This window comes from Barbus barbus (assembly GCF_936440315.1).
Source record: "Barbus barbus genome assembly, chromosome: 4".
Lineage (NCBI taxonomy): Eukaryota > Metazoa > Chordata > Actinopteri > Cypriniformes > Cyprinidae > Barbus > Barbus barbus.
In genome coordinates, this window is record NC_136732.1 from 33,094,780 (window position 1) to 33,121,676 (window position 26,897).

The following is a 26,897-nucleotide window of genomic DNA, read 5'->3' on the forward strand; positions in this document are numbered from 1 at the left end:
ACACTGGCAGACATGAGTAATTATGGGTAATCTTATCTGGACACAGAGACAGGGCCCAGTATCCACATTTTCTGTGTGTGTGTGAGTGAAAAAGTGTCCGTTCTTTTCTAATTTCTTTCTCTCTCGTGATTCAGGGGAAGTATGCAAAGAGGAAGAGCCGTTTCAAACGTTCAGATGGCAGTACCTCCTCAGACACAACCTCTAACAGCTTCGTCCGACAGGTAAGACGCTCAAATGTCTTGTGTCTTCCACTCTTGCCTCAGTCGCAGAAGTCATTGTAAGGTATAATTCCCCTTTTGGAACCATCATGCACCATGAAATTTAGTTTTCAGGTTCTCAGCATCCATTTTAAAACAGTTACATGCCAACTTATAGCTGCATGTACAGTAGCTCCAGTCATCTCCATACAAGCCTTCCTGTGCGGACAGTGTGAGGTCAAAGGCACTGGCCTGTAGTTTCTGCTGTTGGTCTGTGGGTGTTTGTGCACTTCTCCTTTTCATTGGAACATCTCTATTCTTCATGTCTGCAGGATGCAGTTCAGCCATTATTTTCGTTGTTTCATGTTATTTCAAGATTTATTTTAAAATAGGAACAAATAAATATGTTGTTCAGAGAAGCGCACAGTGGGTATGTTTGAAATAGTATACTAACATAAATATGGTTCTATTTTTGCAGTATGTATATTGTCTGTTATGCAAATTTTGTGCATGCATGGTATACTTGCCATTTGCAAAAGTACATGTCATATTACTTTATCTGCATTGCTTGGTATTGTACACTACCATTCAAAAGTTTGGGGTTGGTAAGATTTTTTTAAATCTTTTGAATCTCTTAAATCTCTTTAATATTTTATGCTCCAGAAACATTACTTATTTTTTAGCTATGTTGAAAACAGATCTGCCTCTTAATATTTCTGTGGAAATTGTGATACACTGTTTAAAAGAACAGCATTTATATTTAAATCCTTTGTAAAGTTTAAATGTCTTCGATCAATTTAATGCGTTAATTGAGCATTCACTTCTACTAAAAATATTTGTATAAACCTTCGAAAAGTAGTATATTTCAATCAATATTGGATAACTGTGCATGCCTATTTCTCCTATTTTTAATTAATTAATAATTGAATAGCTCTGTTAAATAGGATCTCATTTAAATCATTCTTTATCTCATTCTTCAGCAAATCTCAAAATGAATATCCATTTGTCATACTACTTTATAATGTTGCGATGTATAAATTCAGTTATAACTTTTGAACAATTGATTTTAGGTTTAAGGTTGTGGTTTTTTATTTAGACAAAAAAAAAACAGAATTTTTAAATGAGCCCTGTATCAGTTATCGGGCATGGAAATAATAACCGGCTTATCATTTTGGTCTGAATTTTAATATCCTTGCAACCCTAAATGTAATCAGGTCCTGTAAGGCAGTATATAATACATAGTTAGTATCAAGTTTTTCTTTTTCCTCCCCTCATGTCCCTCTTGACATTTTAAGAAAGGTTCCTGTGTCATGCTGAAATGTGTCCTCTCCCAAAGCCCTCCTCGTAGCCTCTGCTGAACGACATTTGCCCACCAAGGGGTTTCATGCTGAAGTACCTCCTCCTTGCCTTTAACCCCCCACCCCATTCCTCTTACATAGGCTCAGAAACTTGTGTACCTTTTAAAGATGACGATATTAAATGGTCCTGTAAGGACATACAAGATTCATGAATATTTATGATTATATAGTACGTTTCCGCGCGTGTCTGCCCCCACTTTGGCAGCCGAAAGTATGAAAACCTGTGTTGGCCTTGGTCTCATACACACCCACTCATATACACATATGAACAAATATACACACACACATACACAGTTGTGCTCTTATACTGGCCAGGTTTCCATGGTGACAGGGCCCCGAATCTCCCCGCAGCATGCTGCACAGTCGGAAGAGGAGGAGGCAAATGGATTAGTGTGCTTGTGTATATAGGTGCGTGCGTGCGTGCGTGCGTGTGTGTGGAAGCGTACAGGCCGATGTGTTGATTGCTGACAAAAATGTGTGCTTGCAACCAGCCGGGGTCGTGTATCAGTCCCACTGTCAGACGTGCACACAAACACACATACACACACAGTATTGTGTTGTGAGTTAATGGGTGTGGCTCTCAAGCCAGTGTGTATTAGGATGAGGCCCCTGAATAATTGACCCCCTTATCCCTGCGGGCTCTCCTGATGGATCACTTTCTAATTTTCCCATTAGTTTGGGAGCCATTAGATCAGACCTCCAGGGTTTTGGCACTGAGGTTGAGTGCTTCTTGGCTCTCTGGGGACCGGCTGGTGTGTTTGATCATGGCTTCAAATGGCAGCTGCACAACAGAACATCCCCTCACATTTCCCTTTATGCCACGGTCACACCTGATGCCACACAAAAGCCGCTGCGTGCTTTCTGCTTCAGTGCATGTGTGTGTGTTTGCGCGAGTTGTTTACCGTGTTTGTTTGTTTGTTTGGGTTATATCTGTTTTGTCTGGAGTAGCATTTTTATGTTTATTTCTATGGTTTTATTGCTGGATAAATACAAGCATGGACAAAATAAAAGCGTAGCATGCAGGAGGTGTATGAAAGAGGATAAGGAAGATTTATAGAATGTTTTGATGTCTTGAATCAGGTTTAAAGAGGATTTCCTGTGGTCCATTTATGAAGTTGTTGTTGGTTTTTGTATTATAATTTAGTTTTACGTTACTTCTTTCCACCTTCTCTCTGTACCTCTGAGTTAGTTTCTTTCTCAGAACAGATTTGGAGAAATTTGCAATTACATCACTTGCTCACCAATGGATCCTCTGCAGTGAATGGGTGCCGTAAGAATGAGTCCAAACAGCTGATAAAAACATCACAATTACCACAATCACAATAACCCACACAAGCCCAGTCCATCACTTAACGTGTTGAAGTGAAAGTTTTATGTGAACTATTCCTTTAAAGGGGTCATGAACTGTCTTTGTTTTTTATTTTGTACTATTCTCTGAGGTCCACTTATAATGTTATCAAGATATTTACATCAAAAACATCATAATTTAGAGCAGGGGTCAGCAAGTAAATTTGGCATCGGGCCAAAAAAAGAATTCACCACTAGATGGCGGACCAGAACATAGTCAAAGAATAATTTAAGAAAAATGTATGAAAAATGCAACCAGAATTGCCTATGACTGACTGTTACCGTGTATTTTGTAACTGGTAGTGAGCTGTTACTGTTTAAAATCCTGCCACAGTCATTAACAAAAAGCCAATTTGTGTGGCAGTGTCCGAACAGAGTGTGTAAGTGGAGTGGAGCGTCAACAATTTCCCCTCCGCGCTCCGAGCATTTAATAATTACTCCACGCTCATTGATATCAGAAACACCGCTCCGCGTCTAAAGTATTTCATTATGTTTGAAATATCAGTTCTATGGAAGACCGTTTCCGCCACTAAATAAAAAAAAAAAAAAGGTTATTGCGACTTTTTATCTCACAATTCTGACTTTTTTTTCCCACAGAATTGTGAGATATAAACTCGCAATTGCAAGTTATAAAGTTAGAATTGCGAGATAAGGTCCAGTTTTGACGGGGGAAAAAGACTGATATGTTCTCAGAGTTGCGAGTTTATATCTCAGAATTATAACTTTTTAACTCACAAGTACGAGTTTAAATCACGCAATTCTGAGAAAAAAAGTCAGCTGTCAGCTGAAAAATTCAGAAGGAACAAATAAATTCCTTCAGAAATATAACTTCCCGCTCATGTCCACTGCAGTCATATAGCCTTCACATTCTTTCTGATTTGAGTGATCCTTTTCTATCTAGCTAGCTAAATATGTTTAACCTGTGAGTTCTTGCTAAATGTGCAGTTATATTACGGGTCGTTGGCATGAATTGTACTCGTGATGGAGCGGTGATGGAGCGCTCTTGGAGCGAGTGAAAACCAGACACTCCGACTTTTAAAAAATCCGCTCCTCGCTCCATTCAAAATCACACCGCTCCGCTCACATACTTTGATTGTGAGTAACGGTTGCTGTCATGACAGATTTATTTCAGAACCAGGCGCTATCAAAAAAACTCTGGCTACGGGCCACTTTTGGCTCGCGGGCCGCCTGTTGCCGACCACTGATTTAGAGATTATAGGATATTTTCTGTCCTGTTTTTAACCCCTTCATCAGAACGCTCTGTTTGAATAGGTGTGGCGGATTGTAGACTCAGAAGTAAATGCCCACTGCTATGATTGGCTAACAGTTGTGTATGTTTGACTGCCTGCATTCCTCATAGATGGACGCTGCTGTGATTTTAGGTCAAAACCACATAAATACTCAGAACATATCAAACGATCTGTTACAAGAGACAAAGCAATAGTGATCACGTAATGAAAACAGTTACTCAAACTTGTGTGTTGCAGCATTACTGTTGGATCCAATATAGTCGGCACAGCATCGAATTTTGCCTTGTTTGTGAACGAAATCAGCGGTAAATTAAGTGAACAAAGGACCAAGTTCTTACTGATGCGGTCTGGCACTTCATCAGTTCATCAAATTAAGTTTTGTCCTTTACACTACATACGTGTCATGAATTGGTGGGCGGGGCTAAACAGGCAGCGATGTAGAAGCAGGCTTTGATCTTCTGCAGAGGCAGTGTTTAGCCACACTATTACATCATAGCTGTCGTTTTTGCAGATTGGCTTCAATATAAGCTGTTTTTAGACTAACAAGAAAGATTTGAGTTCTGAAACGTACAGGATGTTTTCCTCAATGACCTCATATATTCTGATTTCTCAGTTCATGACCCCTTTAAGAAATATGCCCCTTTAAATGTTAAATGTCATTTTTGTTTCAAGTTTAAGTCTGTTTTCATATTTCATCAAGCTCTTTTGTATCAAAACAAACTTTATTCTTCATTGTTTTTAATAACGGATACACAAACATACATATCCACAAAACATTTTTCTGAGTTCTCACTGAGCCATAAATGCGAGAGAACATAACAAAGATGGTGAGTGGTGACAGTCAGAGTATTATGGTGAGGTGATGGGTGGGTGAGTGGTGCTGGACAGGCTGTTCCTGCGGGTCAAAGGTCGCCCTCTTGTGGTTCTGACAAACACATACCACTTAAGGATGTCAGTATATGCAACAGTGTCTGGGACTCTTAAAGCTCAAATTTATGTTGTATCTTATTTATTTATTTATTTTTATTTCCTTTATTTATTGGTGCTGACATTTGCATTGATTCATTGAGCAGATACTATTACATGTGAGCGTTTGTTCAGCTGACAAGCACTAAATCTATTACAAGACAGTAACTGGACTGCGATAGATTATACACAGTTGCAGGAAACATTATGTGAACATTTGAGGTTTGCAGAAAATGTGGGTATGTGATGTGGATTTACCATACATTTCTGCATAAATTGGATATAAAATTTGATAGGATTTTCAATTACTTCACAACAATAGGCTTAAGCAGATAGTAGAAAACAATGATGCATTATCATGAACACTTCGGGAGTTGGGAGTCCAAACAAGATTGCAGGTATTGGTCAGATTCACTCTGTTCTTAGTTCAACAAATTTTGACTATGCTGTTTTCTAGAAGTAATGCCTGATTTTAACCACGCCTCAAACATGCATGTAAGAAAACATGAAAGACTAAGAATTATTCATTGTTTTACTACAACAAATGTTTTCCTGCAACTGTATTTGATAAACGCTACCAATCAAATGTTTAGGGGGAGTAAAACAAATTTAATACTCAAAAGTGACTATATTTATAAATATCTTTATAATGTAACAAAATATTTCTATTTCAAATAAAAGCTGTTCTTTTGAACTTTCTATTCATCAAAGAGTCCTGAAACACTTTCCAAACATATTGCAGTTTTTCTCGATTGCTTAAACACATTTCTTGAAACTATGCCTCATATTATCAAAACAGTAAACACAAATCCATAACTTCTAATTCAATTCCCCAAACTTCCTGTATTCAGGTCAAAATGAAGCTATCCACTCAAAACAACTCAATCTCGCTGAAAAACCTAACTTTGCTCTGTGACATGACACACAAAACACACAACTTTGTGACATGACACACAAACACACACTACAACACAGTTTTACACACTGATGAGATAAATTCAAAACAATACTACAAAAACCGGTACTAAGTGTTGCTTGTGGTACTCCCCAAATGTTTTATTCCTCAATTTAATGTAGTGTAGAGTACAGTACAATACAGCAAACAACAAAAATAATTATTCTGCCCCAGTATCCCGTCTTTGGTCTGGGACAGGCCAAAGAACCTCTTCAACATCACGGGCTATACTGGCCCTGGCCAGGCAGCGGGGGTAAAATCCTCTCACATGCCTGATGTCCTTGTGTCATTGTTCACAAACAAGATAGGCAAAATGCTTAGTCATGTTGTCAATATAACAGTGCACTCAGTTAGTATTACATGATGTAAACTATGGCAACAGTTTGGAGTTCACTAAAGTCCACTATCAGAATTTGTAAGTCTTGTGTTGTCCTCTTTCTATATGCTTTCCAATTGAAGGTTCATGAGATGTACCTTTGAGCTATTTCAGAGAACTGGTTTGTCATTGGTTGATCTATATTCTCTTCATTAGTGAAAGTCAAGATTCACTTGAACAATTCATGGCAAATTTATAAAAAGTCTAATAGAAATGTGTAGAAAATATGTTTGACAACTAGATCAACCATTTTGCATTTACCGTAATGATTTATACGATGAACTAATGACTTGAGGTTTTGAGGGGTAAGTCTATAACACAGAGAACTATACATTTTGAGCAACATGACATAAGCAACTGATAATGTAGGAAACCACAGACAAATGTACATTCAGTAATCTGTTGCTTGAATGTACCAAAGCAATCGCAACTTGTTCAAAAGAATAATACACTTTTTATGATGTGCACAAGTGACTAGATGATGTGGAGGTTGAACGAGTAGTTTTGAGAATTTAATTTCTGATTCGAGAAATGCACCAAAGCCTCTGAGAAACACTGTAAGCTGACTTTGGTCCTTTATCCATCGAAGGTTCTGATTGGTGTGTGATAAGTTTTATACTCCTAGTTTTTCCACTTGGGTAATTGTATGCTAATTGAGCTCAAACTGTGCAGACTTGAGTGAACAATATTGAATGTTAGTGCTTTCTAAATGACCACATGGTGTAAGCACTGAGAAATGTAGGGATTTGTGTGTAGAGTTTTGCAGGAACAGTGCACCAAATCTGACTCGTGTCAAAGCAGGGGAATAGCGTTTATAGTTCAGCAAAATGGGTGTGCTTTTTGAAAAACGGCATTATGGTTTTGAAATTTTAGCTCAAAAGCCTGGTTATAGTGTTTTAGCAATCGAGAAAAACTGTAAGCAACCTGTTTTCAACATTGAAACTAATAATAAATGTTTATTGAAGAGTAAATCAGCATATTAGAGTGATTTCTGAAGGATTTTGTGACACTGAAGACAAGTAATGATACTGAAAAATCAGCTTTGGCATCACAGGAATAAATAACATTTCAAAATATATTTTAAAAAACAATTTAAATTGTACTAATATTTCACAATATAACACTTTTTACTGTATTTAAAAAAAAATCAGTTGTGAGCAGAAGAAATATATTTAAAAATCATTAAAGACCCCAAACTTTTGCACAGTGGTGTACCAATACAGTTTAGCAGTTGAGATATACACACATATGGTGAAATTTAAAAAAAAACTTTTTTCAGTGAAAATATATGAAAACCGAAACTGTGCATTAACCACTGATTGACCTCCCTGTTAGTATATTTTGGAAATAGCACAAAAAAGAAGGAACACTTCTGCAAGCACAGTTACTGGCCGATAATGTGAAAATGTTCAAATACTGGCCGGTTATCAGCCTGACCGATATATATATCAGTTTATCACTATTAACAAGGTCACACGCAGGTGATTTTAAACTAAATGAAGCTGTTCTACTTGTGTGAGTCAACCTCAGGTGGAGTGACTGACTAAACGGATGTGTGGGATCCACTGGTAACAGACACAATGAGTCAAGTGGCCTTCTGTCAGAGAGGGGATTGTTCAAAAGGGTCTCTTACTAACTCCGGCTGCTCTATCTATCTTATCTATCTGTCTGTCTTTCTTTCATTCTTTCTTTCGATCTTTATGTCTTTCTTTCTGTCTTTGGCGTTTACATTCCCACTCTTTCTGGCACTCGCCACTCTATACCGGAGCTAAACACGAGAGAGGCTGAGAGAGAGGGAGATCTGCCGCTGCCTGTCACAGCTAAATTTAACCCCTCAGTCTGCAAATGTAGCACAAGTCCTGCAATTTGACCCCCCCACCCCAATTCCCTCGCTCTCTCTTTACCCCCTTCAACTTAGAAACTGAGTACAGGTTTCAGCTGTGTGTTTGCGTGTGTGTGTGTGTGTTTGTGAGTGTAAGAATGAGCCAGGAGGGGGTGATGAGGTTAGCAGAGCAATTGGTCAGTCCCTGACACACGTATAATCCTCTGGCTAACTTTTGCAACACACACACCCATCACGGCAACACACACATTAATACAAACCCTCGTGTGACACACACATCGTGTTCGGCGTGGACTCGGATCTTTGGGTGTGACTCTGTGTTACCGTGGCAAGGAGCGAATGCCATGGAGACCAACGCACGGATTCAGAGGCCCGCAATGGTAAGAAACACCCGGAAATGTGCGTGTGAGTTTGTGTGGTGGTTAATTAAGCGTACTAACGACTGCGTCCAAAAAATGCCTCAGACACATGGATCTTTTTTTATCCATATGTCTTATTTGCACCTTCTCTCTACTTTTATTTTCTCCCTCTCTCTCTCCTTCTCTCTCTCTCATGCTGCCGTTTGATTCCATTTTGGGCTGGGCAGCTGCTTAGGCCTGCTGGGTTTAAATTAGACCTCCAGCACTGCTCAGGGACCTTGCTGGTGCTGGCCATCCTGTCATAGGGCCCTTTGTCGGGGTTTCTGTCTGGTCTTGGCACCCATGGAGTGTGATTATTCAACCAAATTATATGTAACTAACAGAGTTATTCATAAAGTTGTCATGGAACTGCATCAGATGTGATTAATTATGTTTCTTCATTATGTTCTTAAATTATAAACTTTTAAAGGAGCTTTTTGAGGAGGTAGAACAAGAAATAAGGGTGAAAACCTAACTTTTGCATGTGCTTTTTCAGGCTAGATGAGCCTTTCTTAAGTGTCTTGAGCTTTTAAACGCTAAAAATATAATATGAAATTGTGTAATATGAAAGAGCAGGTGAAATGCTGATGGAAAATAGCTCTGTGTTTGGTAAAAATCAGTGTTATGATGACTGGTTGACTGAATCATATCTGGCACTGTAAATTGTAAAATTATGTGGTTCAGTTGAATTTGAAGGCTGCTGATAGGCATCATTTGTGATTAGAAATATGCAGAGAAAATGTGTAAAATGTCGTCTTTTGTGTCATCAACAGGTTTAGTCTCACTGTGTTTTCACAGCAGGGTATTTGGCTTGTCAGATTTATAGCTGTAAGATATACAGTACGTCTCTAAAATGTGATCTGGCATTGAATGTGTCTTTTTAAGTTTGATGGTCAGATTCTGTGGCATAATAAAGCTGTGATTTATTGCTTAAGTGACTTGAAGATGTTTGAGTGTCTAGGATCAGATTGATGCAGATTGTGAGGATGGTATCAGATGCAAACATTATCCTAATCTTTGCTCCAGGGGCAATGCATTCATACATGAACATTATCTGCTTGTGTGCTTGTGCTTACCATTATTTGTCATTCTGTGTAGACTGTTCACTTAATACCCTGAACAATTCAGCTGTCCTAAGGACAAATAATGCATATTCTGATCCATGTAGTGCTTTGGGAACAAATGAATTCAGAAGCATATGGCTTTGTTGCACATTCACAGAAGCAACATGCATTTGTGACTCTCTCACGTTACACTCACTGAACTCTGTAAACAGTAAAAGTACGTAAACATCCACATTATTCAAAATATTAAAAATCATTGAAAGAAGCAGTATATGTTGTATGTTCCTCGGTTTGTTTCTTTTATCAAAGAGACGGTGCACTTTCTCTTTCTCATTCACTGGGGGTTTTACACACTTTGATGCTTATGAACCCCCAGATATAATGATACACATGCCCCCTTTTCTGAATTGTAAAAGGCACATTTTTATGTGAAAAATGTAACAATATGACTGTATATTTTTGCTCACCGGCATACTGGTAAACCTTCAGTGAAGCATAAAGCTATGGCTGTCAATAGATTCAAATTATTGTGATTAATCTTATGATTTTTGTGTTTTTGATGGTTATTTAGAAAGCAGAATAAACCATAATATTGGTTTTACTTCATATTATCTGACTTGTGTTTTTTTAACAATAATAATTCATTGTGTTTGTATAGCGCTTTTCTTTACACTTTGCTTTACAAATTGCTTTATACATTTTTGAAGGAAGAAATCTCCTCAACCATCACCAGTGTGCAACATCCACCTGGATGTGAAAAACAGAAATATTATAACTAAAATATTATTTGGAAAGAACTTACACTGTATATTTGGTCACACTTTATTTTAAGGTCCAAATTCTCGCTATTAACATTTACATTTATTCATTTAGCTGACGTTTTTATCCAAAGCGACTTACAATTGCTATATATGTCAGAGGTCGCACGCCTCTGGAGCAACTAGGGGTTAAGTGTCTTGCTCAGGGACACATTGGTGTCTCACAGTGGATTCGAACCCGGGTCTCTCACACCAAAGGCATGTGTCTTATCCACTGCGCCATCATCACCCCCCTTAGTTAATGGTATTAACAAACCATTAACTAAGATTTTTGGCTCAAACTCCTAGTTTGCTGCTTATTAATAGTTAGTAAGGTAGTTGTTAAGTTTAGGTATATGATTAGGGATGTTGAATATAATCATGCAGAATATATGCTATCTATATCTATGCTAGTATTATAAGTACTAATAAACAGTCAATATGTTAATAATAGGCATGCAAATAACCAATTAGTTAATAGTGAGAATTGGTCCCAATACTAAAATGTTACTGAACATTTTTCTGCTGACCATTAGTGTACTGTTAGTTAGTATAAACCCGAAGAAGAAAAAAGGAAAAATATGAAGCTTATATAATGTATAATATGGCTGTAATGTGTTTTGAATGTTCCTGTATACTTCCATTATAACTGTAAGGACTGTAACAATGAGTTTTTTAAAAAAGAAGTTATTTTATGTAATCTGCATTTTTGATCTTAACATATACTGAACACAACATTCCTTTAAACTGAAATTGTCTTATTAAAAACCTGGGAAAGGAATTATAAGAGGAAAAACATCAGAATAATCTGCCAGTCATTTATTGTTGATTTCATACAGAGAGGCGTAGTTGTTACAGTTGATCATCCCACAATGTGTGTGTGGGAGACTTTCTTTTTTTTTTTCAGAGCTAGTACTAATCCTTCCTCTCCACCTCTCCCACACAGTCCTTTTCATTTCGTCCCATTTCTCGCTTTTTTCTCTCTCGATCAGCCATCATCTTCTGGCATGTCTTTTGTTTCCTTCCTCGCTCCGTGTTCCTGTTTTGCCGCCGCTTGACTAGCGCGAGTCTGACAATGTTATTGATGTGTATTGTGTTCACGGCTGCTTTCTACACAGCCTGGGGAACTTTACACGCTGGAAGACGGAAAATGTCAACTTTGTTTACGAGCTCTGCAGAACCTAAGCTAATATTATTGTTAATACATTGCTACTACAATGGAGCGAACTTCATAACATTTAGGCCTGTGATATTACTGTGAAGTTCTTGGTGCTGTTTGAAGAGAATGTATGTCGTAGACCTTTACTGAGGTGACCTGGTACCGACCTTGAAAACTGCCAAGCACATAGGCGGCTGACAGTTACACAAAACAGGACTGAGGTGCAAATACCAGAATTAAAATGCAGTGAGAGAATGCATGAAGAATCTTAAAGGGATAGTTCACCCAAAAATTAAAATGCTGTCATTTAATTACTCATCCTCATGTCATTCCAAACCCGTAAGACCTTTGGTCATCTTCAGAACACAAATTAAGATATTTTTGATTAAATCTGAGAGCTTTCTGATCCTGCATAGACAGCAATGCAACTGACACATTCAATGTCCAGAAAGGTAGTAAGGACATCATTAAAATAGTCCATTTGACTATTTGATTACGAGATTTGACTACGAGAATACTTTTTGTTCTATCCCTTTATGTGCACAAAAATCCGCAAATGAGTGATATCTGGGGTTATTTAAATTGCGATTAAGTAGTTTAAGTGTGCTATTAATTTAGGTATTAAATGAAAGATTTTTAATTCCTTAATACCCTAAATAAATTCCCTGGATCTTTTCCTTTACCTAGTTTACAGTGCATTGCTCAGCACTGTGCCTGAAAGGTCTTTTCTGTTGATATTAATAATACAAATTTCTAACTGCTGTGTAATGAATTTCCTCGTTATGTGGTCACAATAGAGGCATATCTTCTTAAGTGATTTGCTTTTTTTAATTAATTAATTGTTGCTTTAGCCTTGGTTATACTGGTTATACAGTGATATGATACTGTATTGTCCTCAACCTTCTGGTCTGAGGGAAATGGTTTTATTTGAAATTTTAAACGTTTGGCTGCTAGTGGAAAATGTAATTTGGAATATTTTTGCCCTGTGAAGTCAGATTTTATTTTTCAAAACTGAAACAGTAAAATACTTAACCATATTTTGGAGACAGATTAGTACTAAGGGTTAGGATATTGTATTTTCAACTTGCTGTTTATTAAAATCAAAGACATCTATGGAATGTCCCCATTTAAATAGCTCAGTAAACATTTGTGTGTGTCAGGTTCCCAACATTTTAGTCATCAAATTTCCCAGCAAGGATCATAAACCTGAAATTACTTACATTGTGGGACCAGCCAACAGATCCAATGTGGTTTTACTTAATGAACATACAGAATTATGATTTAATGATCACTCAGAACAGGTTTGGTTTAGGATATGAAGACAAAAATATCATTAGGTCAGTAGGTGTCAGTGGAAAATCCCTACCATGATTGAAAAACGTGTGTTTGTGATTTGTTTCTGCCAGGATTCGGATTTAGCCCTCTTTATGACCGCTGTACTAACAATTACAAATATAACATCTCTGCTGTAAAAGTGATAGTCTGGCAGGCAAAGTGTGTGTGTACAATCTGTTGCTGCCGGTGATATTTAGTGTGTGCGCTGGGTTCCTGTGACCCTCTGTTTCACAATGAATAATTTAACATCATTACATATGGCATATGTCAGCCTGACACATTCTCATTTCTATTTAAAACACACATGCACACACACATACTCACAAATATGTGACAAACCTAATGCACTCATGTTCACACACGCAAAGCGCATCCATCCAATGAGTCATTCTTGCAGCTGTCTACACGCCGTCCACACCTCCCACGAATAAGAGTCCGCTCGACACCTGAAACATAGACAGGGAAACGAGAGGAAAATAGGGAAAAAAAGAGATGAGAGGAGTGGGAGGCTTATATAAAGGTTTTGACACCTTACTGTACTGTGAGAGTCAATGCCACGACGATTTGTGTATGTGTTTTTGTCTGCTTTTAGTATCTTCGTGAACTTACCCAGACTCTAAAGAAAGTACAAATCAATACAGACATATGTTTGTTTCTTCAGCTGGCCCTGTAGACTAACATTTAGCAGTGTGTATGTATCCATTTTAATCATAATCTCAAATTATATATTGTGCTTGATAGTATTTTGCAGTGAAAATGATGATGATGGAAATAAAAATAGTCTGCACACATTCACTTTTTAATCACATTTTCTCATGTCATATAAGCTCTTTTTGTCACCTTGGTAACACTAACTTCGATCACACTTTATTATTTGCTAATTTGTTAATCGTGATGGGAGTGATGTGTAATTTAATGTAAAAAGCATTTTTAATTTTAAATGATCAGTGTTTTTATTGTAATCATTACAATATACACTTGTACCTTATGATGGATTTTAATGGGAAAACCATAAAATCGATGCCTACATATGAAAAGCAAAAGAATTTTAAAAATAGCATGAATAAATGATTAAGGCATGATGAAAAGTTTCTATGATGATTGTAATATAACAAACAATAAAATAAGAATCAACCCCTGGGACAAACAAGTTCATGTAGTTGAGGACACACCAGTATCTTGAATGTGTGTTTACATCCTTGTACATACACAAACTGTAAGAATCATGGGAAGCTCATCTCCTTTGATTCAGCTGCTCTAAACATTTGTTTCTTTCTGTTTTGCTCCTCTTATATTCTTAGAAACTCTTTTCTCGTGTTTGTACTGTACCTTCTGCTCCCTTTCACTTCCTCCCACACTGTTCCTGGCCTCTCCTTCAACCTGTTCTTCATTCATAAATTGTTTGCACGTCGTACGATAACTCACTGTGTGCCACTTCTCTTTTGGCCTGGTGGAAGAAGAGATATAAAATTGTTATTGTGTTTGATTTTAGATAAGGAATACTAATTGAAAAAAGAGCTTTTTCAAACACTGTGCCAAAGGGTGTTAACACAGATTCACCCTCGTCCCTGCCTCCCTCTCACTCCCCCTCTCTGTTCTTTGGCAGGGCTCAGCAGACTCCTACACCAGTCGTCCTTCAGACTCTGACGTGTCTCTGGAGGAGGATCCTGAGGCTCTCAGGAAAGAAGCCGATAGACAAGCTCTCGCCACCCTAGAGAAGGCTAAGGTGTCTTACTTTTTCATGTTACTTACTTTTACTGTTCCAGTTTCTTTCAATTTCTCATTGGTCTGTTATTTAAATTTTTTGAGAGGCTGAACCCCTGAAAAATACCTGTACGATTAACTAGATTTATGGAAATATTAGGACTTTATTAATGTTACGGCACAAGGCAGCAAAAAAGTGTGAAAGTTAAAGTTACATTTTGTTTTAGCATTGAATTTAGAATTCAGTATCCAGTATTATGATTATGTCATCACATTCAGCTGTAATTTTTAATGGCACTCTGTTGATCAGTCAATCCATCTGTAAGTTAATTGGGCATTTTTAAACTGAATTTAATTTAAATAATAACAAAAACTGATTATTTCAGCCTTTATGATCTATACAAATTATAGAACATAAAGCTGAAATAATCTACAAAGCAAAGCTTGTACATCTGAGTGTTATTATTTAATAACAGAAGTTTACTATTCTCTAACCAGAAAGTTTGAGGAACATCAATGCAAGCATTATAAGATTATGTTAAAAGAGAATCTTAACAATTGCACACTTTACCTTTAAGGACACTTTTTAAAAAACACAAAGTGTACTTAAACTTTATTAGGGCTTTTTTCACAGAAAAAGGACAGTAATTTATTACAAATGGTTATATTGTGGTCCCACACCTCAGTCATGGAGAAACACCTGGGTAAATCATTTGGCTGTAATGAATTAACAACATAATCAAAAGTGTTGATTGAGGATTGCCGCACAAAACATGTTGCTTGCTGCTCCACTGGGATATGAGTTCAGAAGCATTATACTGTTCTGCAGTATTATTCCACCTTCTTGACTATACATACAATATCAGTCCATATGTTAGCTGCAAAACTGATCACATGACCATGGTTCTTTCTTCCACTCTGAAGTATTTCACTGGAGCTCTCTTTCTTTTGTGTCAGTTCTCTCTGTTTTAATTCTCCCCATTTATCTCTCTCATCCCTTTTCTCTCTGAAGACCAAGCCTGTAGCGTTTGCTGTGAGGACAAATGTTGGCTATAACCCAGGCCCTAATGATGATGTGCCAGTTCAGGGCATGGCTATCTCTTTCGAACCCAAAGACTTCCTGCACATCAAAGAGGTCAGACAGCCATATTTCCCTTTGAAAGTGTTAGTGTAATCTGATATATAATGTAATCCTTCAACAATATATAGATCTTCAGTATGATGATGTATGTGTAATCATAAGGACGGTTACTGTACCTTTGGCTTACATGATTCAAAAGCTAATAAGCGGAAACTGTTCGCTTGTGCATTTTTTGTGTGTTTGTGTTTTTCTGTTAACAGAAGTATAATAATGATTGGTGGATTGGGCGTTTAGTGAAGGAAGGGTGTGAGGTGGGGTTTATTCCCAGTCCAGTGAAGCTTGAGAGCACCCGTCAATTACAAGAACAGAGAATGAGACAGAACCGCCTTAGCTCCAGGTAACAGCCAATCACATGAGCCTTATGCTGTTTTTGCTGTGTGAAACACACATATACTCAATGCCTTACGAGCTAGTCCTCCATTCAAAAGTTGGCGGTCAGTCATGATTGTTTTTGAAAGAAATTAATATTTGTATTCAGCAAAGATGCATTAAATTGATTACAAGTAACAGCAAAGACATTTATGATGTTAAAAACTATTTCAAATAAATGCTGTTCTTTTAAACTTTCTATTAATTAAAGAATCTTGAACAAAATGTATCACGGTTTCTATATATGTATTAAAAAGCACATTAATAAATTACATTTCAAAATGACATTGTTTTTCATGTATTTTTGATAAAATAAAACGCAACCTTGGTGAGCATTAGCGAGTTCTTTCAAAAACATATGTAAGCATTATTTACCAAGCAGAAACATTTGAAAGGTGATGTATGTAGCCACTGACCATATTGTTGTCTTAACTACTTTCCATTGGTCTCTCTATCTATTTACTAGTAAGTCTGGTGGAAGCTCTAATCTGGATGTTGCCACTGGTGCCCGGAGGCCCACTCCACCTGGAACAGGTATGATCAGACAGTAATGCTGTGAGGTTTTTGTTCTGTTGGGATGGGTTATGAAATCCCTCAAGACACACACATATACAGAACATAATCCCGTTACTTTGACACTGGGTAGTCACTGAACACAATGACAGTTAGAGCGCCCCTTTAGGAACCCCCTCTGCCGTCCTCTTGTCCCTCTTATTGCTCATTCTTCTAGTCTTCCAGTCTTTTTTTTTTCTTCCTTTTCTCTTTTTCATCATCATCTGTAATTGTAGTTCCATATCTTTCTTACACTGAGCTACCTGTGGTTTATGCGATCTGTCATGGCTGTGTCAGCTATGGGAGTTTGATTCATTTGTAATCAGGGGCATTTTCTCAGGAGGCAAGTGAGGTCCATAATATAATTGAATGACAAATTTAAAGTACAAAAAACAAAAGCAGTACCCAAAAATAAAACACACATGAGTGTGCCAATAATTCAGGTTACTAAAATAACATTGTACACCAGCAGGTACATTTTTAAAGGAGGGAAGCATCTCTTTTAACTTATTTAATTTTAACGTGACTTTCGTTTAAGTATAAACCAAATAATGCCAATTTTAATTGATACTTGACACTGTAAAAAATATCTTGTTAAATATACAGTGCAGTAAAAATATGGCAGCTGTGGTTGCCAGAAATTCACTGTAAAATATAATCAGCTTATAGCTTACTTATAATCATATATTACTTTAAATATATATTAATATACCAATAAAATCTTTGTTGTACCTGGAAATGTACTAATAACAAACATAATGATACCAGTGGTAAAACAGAAAGCCACATGATGAATCAGAGTTATTTGTAAGTGGCCTTTCTATAGAAAGTATGTTTATCGTAAGTAGTAGATACATCACTCTAAAGTAATGGAATTAATATTGTACAAATAATGTACACAATAAGGAGAAACAAAATTAATTATGTAAAATAGAATCATGCTGCGTCACCCAGGGATGTCTTGGGGGTGGGGGGTGTACATTTGATTTCACAGTAAAATTACAAACAGTGCAATGTTAAAATATTTGCGGTTTCTCACAGTATATAGTGAGGTAACTTACTGTTGTTGACATGTTTTACTGTAGCTTTTTTCTGTGGAAATTACAAACATATTTCCGTTTTTCAGTTATTATTACTGTTTTGGAGTCAGTGTAAAAAAAACTTGACTTCCATGTGGATTGCTTTAATAAGTAAATAACTAAATGAAAAAAATATATAGTATTGTTTACTTTTTGTTAGTGTAGGTAAATGATATTCCTTTAACCCATAAACCATAAACATCAAATGAAACTGGAATTTCAAATTAATTTAAAAGCCCCAACTCAGAGAAGGACTTTAAACCATAAGACTTGTTTGCATTTCTTGAAAAGGTCATTTCTTTTATAATTTTGCTTGTCCTTTTTAAAACACCTTCTTTGTTCTCATCACCTTTCTGACTGAAGTCTGTACATCATGCTGCTGTTCTTCCTCTCTTCCTCCTCTCTCCTTTTCTGTCCGTTACCCTTGTTTCCCTGTTCTTTCACCCTCGTTTCCTTCTCTATTTCTCTCTTCCACCCCCCATCCTCTTTTGTTCTATCCTTTCATTAAAACCCGTCCACCTCCCAATTGGTCCCCTAGCTGACTTGTCCTCTGGGCTTTATGACGATTCGGATTCGGAAGTTGAGGAGGTGGAGCCTGCCAACACCCGTGACCAAAAGGGTGTGGGCGGAAGTGTCACCTCCCCTCAAGGCAACCTACCCCGCCTCCCTTTCTTTAAGAAGGTAACCCTGGTGATAACCCAGAATGCATCAATAGACAGCCTCCTTCAGATGTGACTAATAATCAGAGACTCGTTCCTAACCAAGCACCTTCTGAGTCTTCGAAGCTTTAGGGGAGTCTTTGCTGTTTGTGTGTGTTTGTTTGTGTTAGAATTCACATCCAGGGGATGAAGTAAATGCATTATTACAGGTATATCCTAGTGAAAAATAAATATACTAAAAAGTATTTGAAATACATTTATATCATGCTAAGTATACTACAAATACATTTACATATTTATATGCTTAATAAAAATATATAAAGAATATTAACATAAAAGACATCTCAGGTATAATATTATGAAATGTGCATTGTTCACTAGTAGTAGGCCTACTCCAAATAAAGTTTATGATTTTTATATCTGTAAGACTTGAGTGATATATCAGTTAATATGTTAATAGTTTTGAACTATACTTAGTGTGAAATAAATGTATTTTAAATATATTATTTTTTTACTGGGGTAGTTCATTTAGTGTTAACATTTACTCACCCTGTATGATTATTTGCAAGAATAAGTTTATATATTTGTACAGACACAATGCATTTTACATTTTCAATTGCTCCCCTACCAACCCATAACAGACATATATACATACACACACACATATACACAATATATTGAATAAATATAAAATATATAAGATATTAGGAAGAATGTTCTGCAAATAACAACACAAAAGTACTACACCAGTTATAAAATTTCAAGTCTGTTGAAGCCATATATTTTGAAAACTGAAAAACTGACTCCATTTTAGCTTCTAAATCCAATTTGTTTAATTTAATATGTGCATATTCATATTTGGTCTATTGTGAATGACATGAATGAGATCTGAGAATTGCACCAGAGAAGAGATTTATTGATAAATAATATTTCAAATTCATATGGAATACTTTTGTGGTCCTTCAATGATGCTTTCTCATTTTTTTGTGTTTCATGGATGAGAGCAAGTCATAGATGTTTAGAACGGCATGAGGGTGAATAAATAATGACAGAATGTGTATTCTTGGGTGAATCTAAACTCACAAATCCAGTCATTTAAATGAATCCTCATGAGACCGTGTTCATGCTGGGAGAATTTTACTACACATCAACCTGGATGATTAATCAGGAAAGTTTATCTAATACCTTTGTGGTTCCATCTCGTCTTCATTTGGCCACCTCTGATTTGTTGATTCATTCTCTCCCAGCATCCTAAATGTTTTAACAATTTGTCACTAACAAGCTTCTGTTTGTTTGCTTGCTTGCCCTCTCTCTCTTGCTGTGTGTGCGTGTGTGGAATGATAGGTGGGCCTGCCAAACAGAAACAGAAATCGGTGAGTCATAACAACAAGAAACTTTCTGTTTCGTGTTTCTGTCTTTGTATTGCTATGAAGAGGTCTGAGTCTTAAGGCTATTGTCATCAGCTGAGCATGTGCATATATTTCACATTTTTTCTATGCTAGTTTGTTTCTCTAAAGGATTGAATGTGAATTGTTGTGGCAACAGACAGGATTTCTGGACCAGTCCTGTTTACAAAAAACAGTTCAGAAAGGAAAAAACTGTCAGGGTTTATTAGCTCTATAGGACACGCACATCTCATTCAGATTGAATCGAGAAATGAATGAATCCGGCCCATGTGTCCACTCACTCGTGTAGGCACACGGGGAGTCTGCCATCCTCTTGCACATGCACACACGATGAGGCAGAAACACCCTGACAGGTTTCCACGGTTTCCGTTTCCATTATGGGTCTGTGACATAGAGAGTAGCCCACGCTTGTTACTGCTGTCACAATGGCTACCGTCACACAATCTCACATGCACAGACGCCCGACTGGGTGAATTAGAGTTGAAAATGATGACGTTAGATTGTAGATGTATTGTTTTTAGCTACCCATCTGAAACTTTTGGTCAGTTATGTATTATATAACGGGACCAGAGGAGTGGGAGGAGCCACAGCAAATGGGGTCGATTGAGCAAAAGATCTCTGTCTCTGTTTTTCTCACACACTTCATGGAGTGTAGGACACTCAGCAGAACATGAAGAGGTCATATCTTAGGTTAAAGTGATGGTCTGTCTGAGGAGGAAAGAGAAGCTAAGCATCCAGTGTAACAAAAAAAAAAGTGTGATTTAATTTGGCATGTAAAATGTTTTAATTAACTGACGTTTATTAATTCAGTTCTGCATATAATGTATTAAGATATATTTTATTAGAAATGTATTTTTCATATTCCAAGCAAGTGAAATGAGGAGCTATTCACATGATATGGAAGTAAACACAGTATATTAATCCTAAAGCCTATTTTTGTCATGTCTATTGAATGATTTGTTCATCTACACACTGTCTTTGTTGAAAAAAAATTATATTATTAAATGGTTAAATCTTTTGTAAATAAACCACCTATATTATTATAAGTTCACTCTTTTTTTATATTTTTTTATATTGACAGCCATAACTTTATTAAATTAACTTGTGTGTGTATATATTATATATTAACCTATATATATATATATATATATATATATATATATATATATATATAATACACATATTGATAATAATAAATTTTAAATCTACATTATATATAAAGACCATTTTAAGATATAAGCATACATTTTAAACAAAATTCATGACTGAAATAATAAGAAATCAAATAAAAATCAAAATAAGGTTTTGAAATTTACACTAAATTCATATATTAGCCTATAATAATCAGCTACCCAGAAAATTCCTTCATGGACCGTCATTGCTAAGAATATCAGAGAGGGTTAGAGAGGGAAAACAAAGAAGAAAGCGGTTAAAAAAAACCTGAAGCATAAGTTGAAGAAAAAAACACTTTAACATGGGTGTGAATGCTGTTTTTAAATCCAGATGTTTGAGGGCAGTTTTGGCAAATGTATGCATCATGATTTCACTGAAGATGTTTTATTTTGTGTGTTGAACTTTCAGATGGAACATGTTCCTCCTTATGATGTGGTGCCTTCCATGAGACCCATTATTTTGGTGGGACCGTCCCTTAAAGGCTACGAGGCAAGACAATATATCTCTCTCAAAAAATGCATTTTAAAAATTTTAGTAATGTTCTTCATCTTGCTCAGTTGTGTGTGTGTGTGTGTGTGTGTGTATGTGTGTGTCATTGCAGGTGACAGATATGATGCAGAAAGCTCTCTTTGATTTTCTAAAACACAAATTCGAAGGCAGGTGGGTACCAAAATATACGTTATGGTCATATAATAAAGATTTAAAAAAGAAAATAGTTAATAGTTTTGAAATTTGGCAAGATTTGTTGTTAAAGAAGCTGTTAATATAAATGGCAAAGGTCTGTGTAGATTATTAATGCTGGAAATATCACAATACGCTCAAGCTATAATTGCATACCATGGTTATGGTTTGTTGTTTGTCCCAGAATATCCATCACCAGGGTGACAGCAGACATCTCACTTGCCAAACGTTCCGTCCTAAACAACCCCAGCAAACACACGATCATCGAGCGCTCCAGCACCAGATCCAGTCTGGGTATGAAACACACCTGCACACACTGCTACTGAAAGAGCTCCCTCATGTGGGCAGAAAGCCGGAGCAGGCTGAACATGTGGTTTAGCAACAAATAACAAATGTTCTGAACAAAGCAAATTTCAAAATACAGAACTATTCACATCGAGAGCAGGACAAATAGCCTGTTTGTTGGGATGAATGAAATGCAAATTCATTCTGATTTTGTAGACAAAAAAAACGTTTTGCAAAGATGCGCTCTCTGTGCGAATAGGCTGTTAGACGACTTTTGGAGGGATGAAAATTCACTTGTCAAGCCCTGTCAGTTTTCACTAGTGTACATTGGTACACATTCTCTCTGTTTCCTGAACATTTTTCTTAGTGTTCCCTCCTCTTGCTCTGTTATGTCATGTCTGATCTGCCTTTTTTCTCTTTTTCATCTTGCGTTCTCCTGACACTCCTTCCCACCACACATTTCCTCCTCCTCTCTTTCTCTTCTCCTCAGACGTACTGGGTACGTATCTTATCATCCCACCCTTTTCCCCTTTGCGGCCATCCATCTGTCAGTTCATTCATGTCCTCATCCATTCATCTAACTCTCCATCTATCTGTCCCTGTACTTAACCCTCTTCCTTGAGTTTGGAGTGAACAGTCTTAATTTATTGGCAAAGTTGTGGTGTTATTAACTAAAAAAAAGAACACTACTAACTTATCAGCACTTTTCAGTAGCTCAACTGTTTTGAAAACACTAGTTTTTCTAATAACAAGCTATTGTTGCCAACACATGGCAGTGTAAAATAGTGGTGTAGCTTTTCCCCCATTATGTTGCACACAATATCAATACTTTTATTCAGCAAAGGTGCATTAAATTAAGCAAAAGTGACAGCATTCTGAACTTTCTATTCATCATAGAATCCTGAAAAAAAAAAAAAAAAATTTTGGTTTCCAAAAAAATATTAATTATGTGACACTGAAGACAGGAGAAATGATGCTGAAAATTCTGGAATAAATTACATTTTAAAATATGTTACAACAGAAAACGGTTATATTGTAAGAATATTTCACATTATTACTGTTTTACTTAATTTTTAATCAAATAAATGCAGTTTTGGTAAACCCAGGAATCTTCATTCAAAAATATTAGTGTATATGTAAATTAAGTGATAGATTCTGGATAGCATTTGACCAGAAAAGTATATTTTCATTATATGTGCAGTTTGTGTGCAGAGTGTTTCGATTGCGCTGTACTCTCTGAGGAATCCAGGTGTTCCTCTCATGGTGTATACGCTTGGGGACCAGTTAAACACTGTTGTTTATCAGTGTTTTTCATTCAGTCCTATTTATTAAGGTGTTTTGCAGTTAGTAGTACTTAGTATGCTGTGTATTTATGTTTTAATGATTCTGTCACCCTAATTGAGCTCTTCATTATTTTGTTCGGGAAAACATTGTTCTGATTTAGTTTTAGTAAAATGTGTAATAGGTTAGTTTAAAAGATGATGCCCCTTAAATAGCTTCAAAGTAGTTCAACTACATTTTATTATGTTTTTTAAATGTAACTTGGACTAAAAAGGTTGATGGCTTTCTGCTTTTTCAAATTAACTGAATGCATAGATTGTGACTCACTGTAGGAAGTGTGATGCCACTTCTCATATAGCACTTCACACCCACATACGCAAGCACACATACTGATCTACATAACTGAAGCTTTCTACAGACTTCCATAGATCAATGCAGAAAGCTGCACATGGCATGTAACCGCTCTTCTGCAGACTACTGTCATCCTGTTCAGCGTTCCATTTACTTAAAGTTAAATGGAACTAAACTAGCACATGAGCACACGCTCACACATGCATATATTCGAGCAGACCATAATAACCCCCACATGCACATATATACTAACATAGTTTTGAGTATGAAATGGAATTGTGAGGTAAGTCTTCCTGATATTCATCTTGTTTATTACAAATGGAGGTGTGTTTGTGTGTGCATTCAGTATTCTCTGCTATACACTGCAAAAAAAATGTAGTGACGTATGGCTAAATTAAATGAAAATACTAGTAGAAAATTTGGTTTCTCGGTTGTTTTATTATCCTTTTAGGATTTTAATTAGAAAACAAGACGAGATACAAATCAAGAATATTAATTTTGCAGTGTATAAATGAACTTTGGTTAGCAAATATGTGCAATAGTTGAACGCTAAGTGGAGATTTCTGTGCTTGGATGTAGTTATGATATATTGTATATCCATTAATAATGACATATTCTTATGAATTTTTCTTTCATCTGGCAGCTGAGGTACAGAGTGAAATCGAGAGAATCTTTGAGCTGGCCCGGACACTCCAGTTAGTGGCTCTGGATGCCGACACAATCAACCACCCATCTCAACTGGCCAAGACGTCACTGGCACCTATCATAGTCTACATCAAGATTGCCTCTCCAAAGGTATATATTAGCTGAATATACACATTACTATTCAAACCTTTGTGGTCGGTGTAATGTTTTTTAAGAAAAGTCTGTTATGCTCACGATGGCTCACAGTCATTTTGTGAAATATTATTACAGTTAATATAAGTGTTTTCTATTTGAATATATTTATCCCTGTGATGCAAAGTTGAAGTTTCAGCAGCCATTACTACAGTCCTCAGTGTCACACGAACCTATATTTTTCTGGAACCTTTTTTTTTTCTTTTGTTACATTATAAATGTCTTTGCTATCACTTTTGATCAATTTAATATCAATAAAGCATCCTTGCTGAATAAATGTATTAATTTCTTTCAAAGAAAAACTTACTGACCACAAAACAGTACTCTAAAAAATGCTGGGTTGTTTCAACCCAACTGAACTTGGGTTAGTCCATATTTGACCCAAAGTTGAGTTGAAACAACCCAGCATTTTTTTTTATGTTTTCAGTACATTTGTCTCAAAAATATGCTTTTTTTTGTTAAAACATTTCAATGTGTACATCATAATGTATTTGAACATGTTTATTGGATGTATATTTGTGTTTCTGTGTCCCCCTCGTGATCAGGTGTTGCAGAGGCTGATAAAGTCCAGGGGTAAATCTCAGGCCAAACATCTCAACGTCCAAATGGTGGCAGCTGATAAACTTGCACAGTGTCCTCCTGTGAGAATATGACTTTTGATTTCTACTGATGAACATTTATGTACACTTTTAGATTTGGATAATTTGCTTTTGGTTTTAATGTGGTTGGAAAGTTGTGAAAGCTGCGCTAAGCTTTTTGCTCACGTTTGATACCCAAGTGATTATTTTTCAATTCCTTCTTTATTCTTTGTTTCTTAGGCACATACAGGATTTTTTAAATTTGGGTTCTCATAGATTCAGTCTTATCTAGTCATATGCAAAGTTACTATCTCCAACATGTAGACCGCATATTTGCTTTCTTTTTAAAACACATCCTTTTTTCTTTTCAGGAGCTTTTTGACATAATATTAGATGAGAATCAACTGGAGGATGCATGTGAACACCTGGCTGAATATCTGGAGGCCTACTGGAAGGCTACACACCCTCCGAGCAGCAACCCACCCAACCCTCTGCTCAATCGCACCATGGCCACGGCCGCCCTGGCAGCTTCGCCTGAACCCGTCTCCAACCTGCAGGTACAGGTGCTCACTTCCCTACGTCGCAACTTGGAGCTCCTCGATGGCTCCCCTGCTACAGGGCAAGGGCAACAGGAAGAACATGCCCTCTAAAGACAGGGCCAGGATTACAATGGGATTTTGAAGGGTCCCATACCCGTCTCCCAATCACAGAAAATTAACGATGGCTGCTCAAGAGATAGAAATGCCCGACTGTAATTCTGTTGTCTGTCTCTGCTCCTCTCCTTTGACTGATCTCTCAGTGATAAAAATAATGCAACACACATACATACGAACAAAATATCCCATATGTGATCAACATAATCATGAGTCCTCCACAGTCCACACAGTGTCCCCTCATTTGAAACACCTGCTGGACTTTACAGTGTCCTCTTGCTGTCTGGGAAATATAGTTCAGATCGCTACCCTCTTCCAGGCTGCCATGGCACCAGCTCTGAAAAACACACTCATCTCCATTGTCCTATTAACACTGAGCCGAAATTCTAACAGAAGCTTGTGTATGTGCATTGATGCCAGTGTTGTTTACCCAAGTTAAACAAAAGTGTGTGTTTGTGTGTCTGCGTGCAGAAGTGAGAGACAGCGAGTGCAAAAGTGAATCAGTGAGGGAGACCGAGGATAGATCAGTGCCTGTGCGTTTTTGCAACTATCTCACTGCAATCTGAACAAGAAAAAATGAGCATCCATCTGCTCAGTCTTCACCATTACACGGTTGTCTAGGAGACCAAAGTTATGTAGCTTTGAGATGCTCTTTTAATAAAAGTCAGTTTATCCTCTTTTTGTCACAGGGCACCTCAAATATTAAGACATTTGAATGAATTCACTTGTTAATTAGAGTTTTTTGTTAAATTATATATATATATATATAGTATTATTATTATTATTATTATAAAAAATATATAATTGGGCAATATTTTTGTACGTAATTTTTTCAAAAGAGAGTTGCAATATGAGATGCTTTTTAACTCCAAAGATGACTGATCTAATTTAGATTATCTAATATGAGCTAATCTAGCCCCAAATTTTTGAATCATCACTATAAATGTTGAAAGGAACTGTATTTATTGTGTGGTGTGTTTGATATGGCCACTAGAGGGCACTCATGATTAATATTTTTTACATTACGTGCATGGTGTGCGTTTATGTCAGCAGTTTATCAGATACATTTAACTTTCTATTGTTTTTGAAAATCAAAACGGTAT

At 36.7% G+C, this 26,897-nt stretch overlaps 1 protein-coding gene across 1 annotated transcript in view; it reads left to right on the plus strand.

Annotated features, from left to right (window-relative positions):
• Window positions 1–26,897, plus strand: part of cacnb1 (calcium channel, voltage-dependent, beta 1 subunit) — a 37,592-nt gene that overhangs the window by 7,488 nt on the left and 3,207 nt on the right. Inside the window, exons 2-13 of the mRNA XM_079402714.1 lie at window positions 135–221; window positions 14,652–14,771; window positions 15,762–15,884; window positions 16,091–16,227; window positions 16,726–16,793; window positions 19,894–19,922; window positions 21,537–21,617; window positions 21,730–21,788; window positions 21,994–22,103; window positions 24,370–24,521; window positions 25,109–25,204; window positions 25,513–25,698. Coding sequence (XP_079258840.1) covers window positions 135–221; window positions 14,652–14,771; window positions 15,762–15,884; window positions 16,091–16,227; window positions 16,726–16,793; window positions 19,894–19,922; window positions 21,537–21,617; window positions 21,730–21,788; window positions 21,994–22,103; window positions 24,370–24,521; window positions 25,109–25,204; window positions 25,513–25,698 — 1,248 coding nt within the window. The remainder of the gene's footprint in view (window positions 1–134; window positions 222–14,651; window positions 14,772–15,761; window positions 15,885–16,090; window positions 16,228–16,725; window positions 16,794–19,893; window positions 19,923–21,536; window positions 21,618–21,729; window positions 21,789–21,993; window positions 22,104–24,369; window positions 24,522–25,108; window positions 25,205–25,512; window positions 25,699–26,897) is intronic.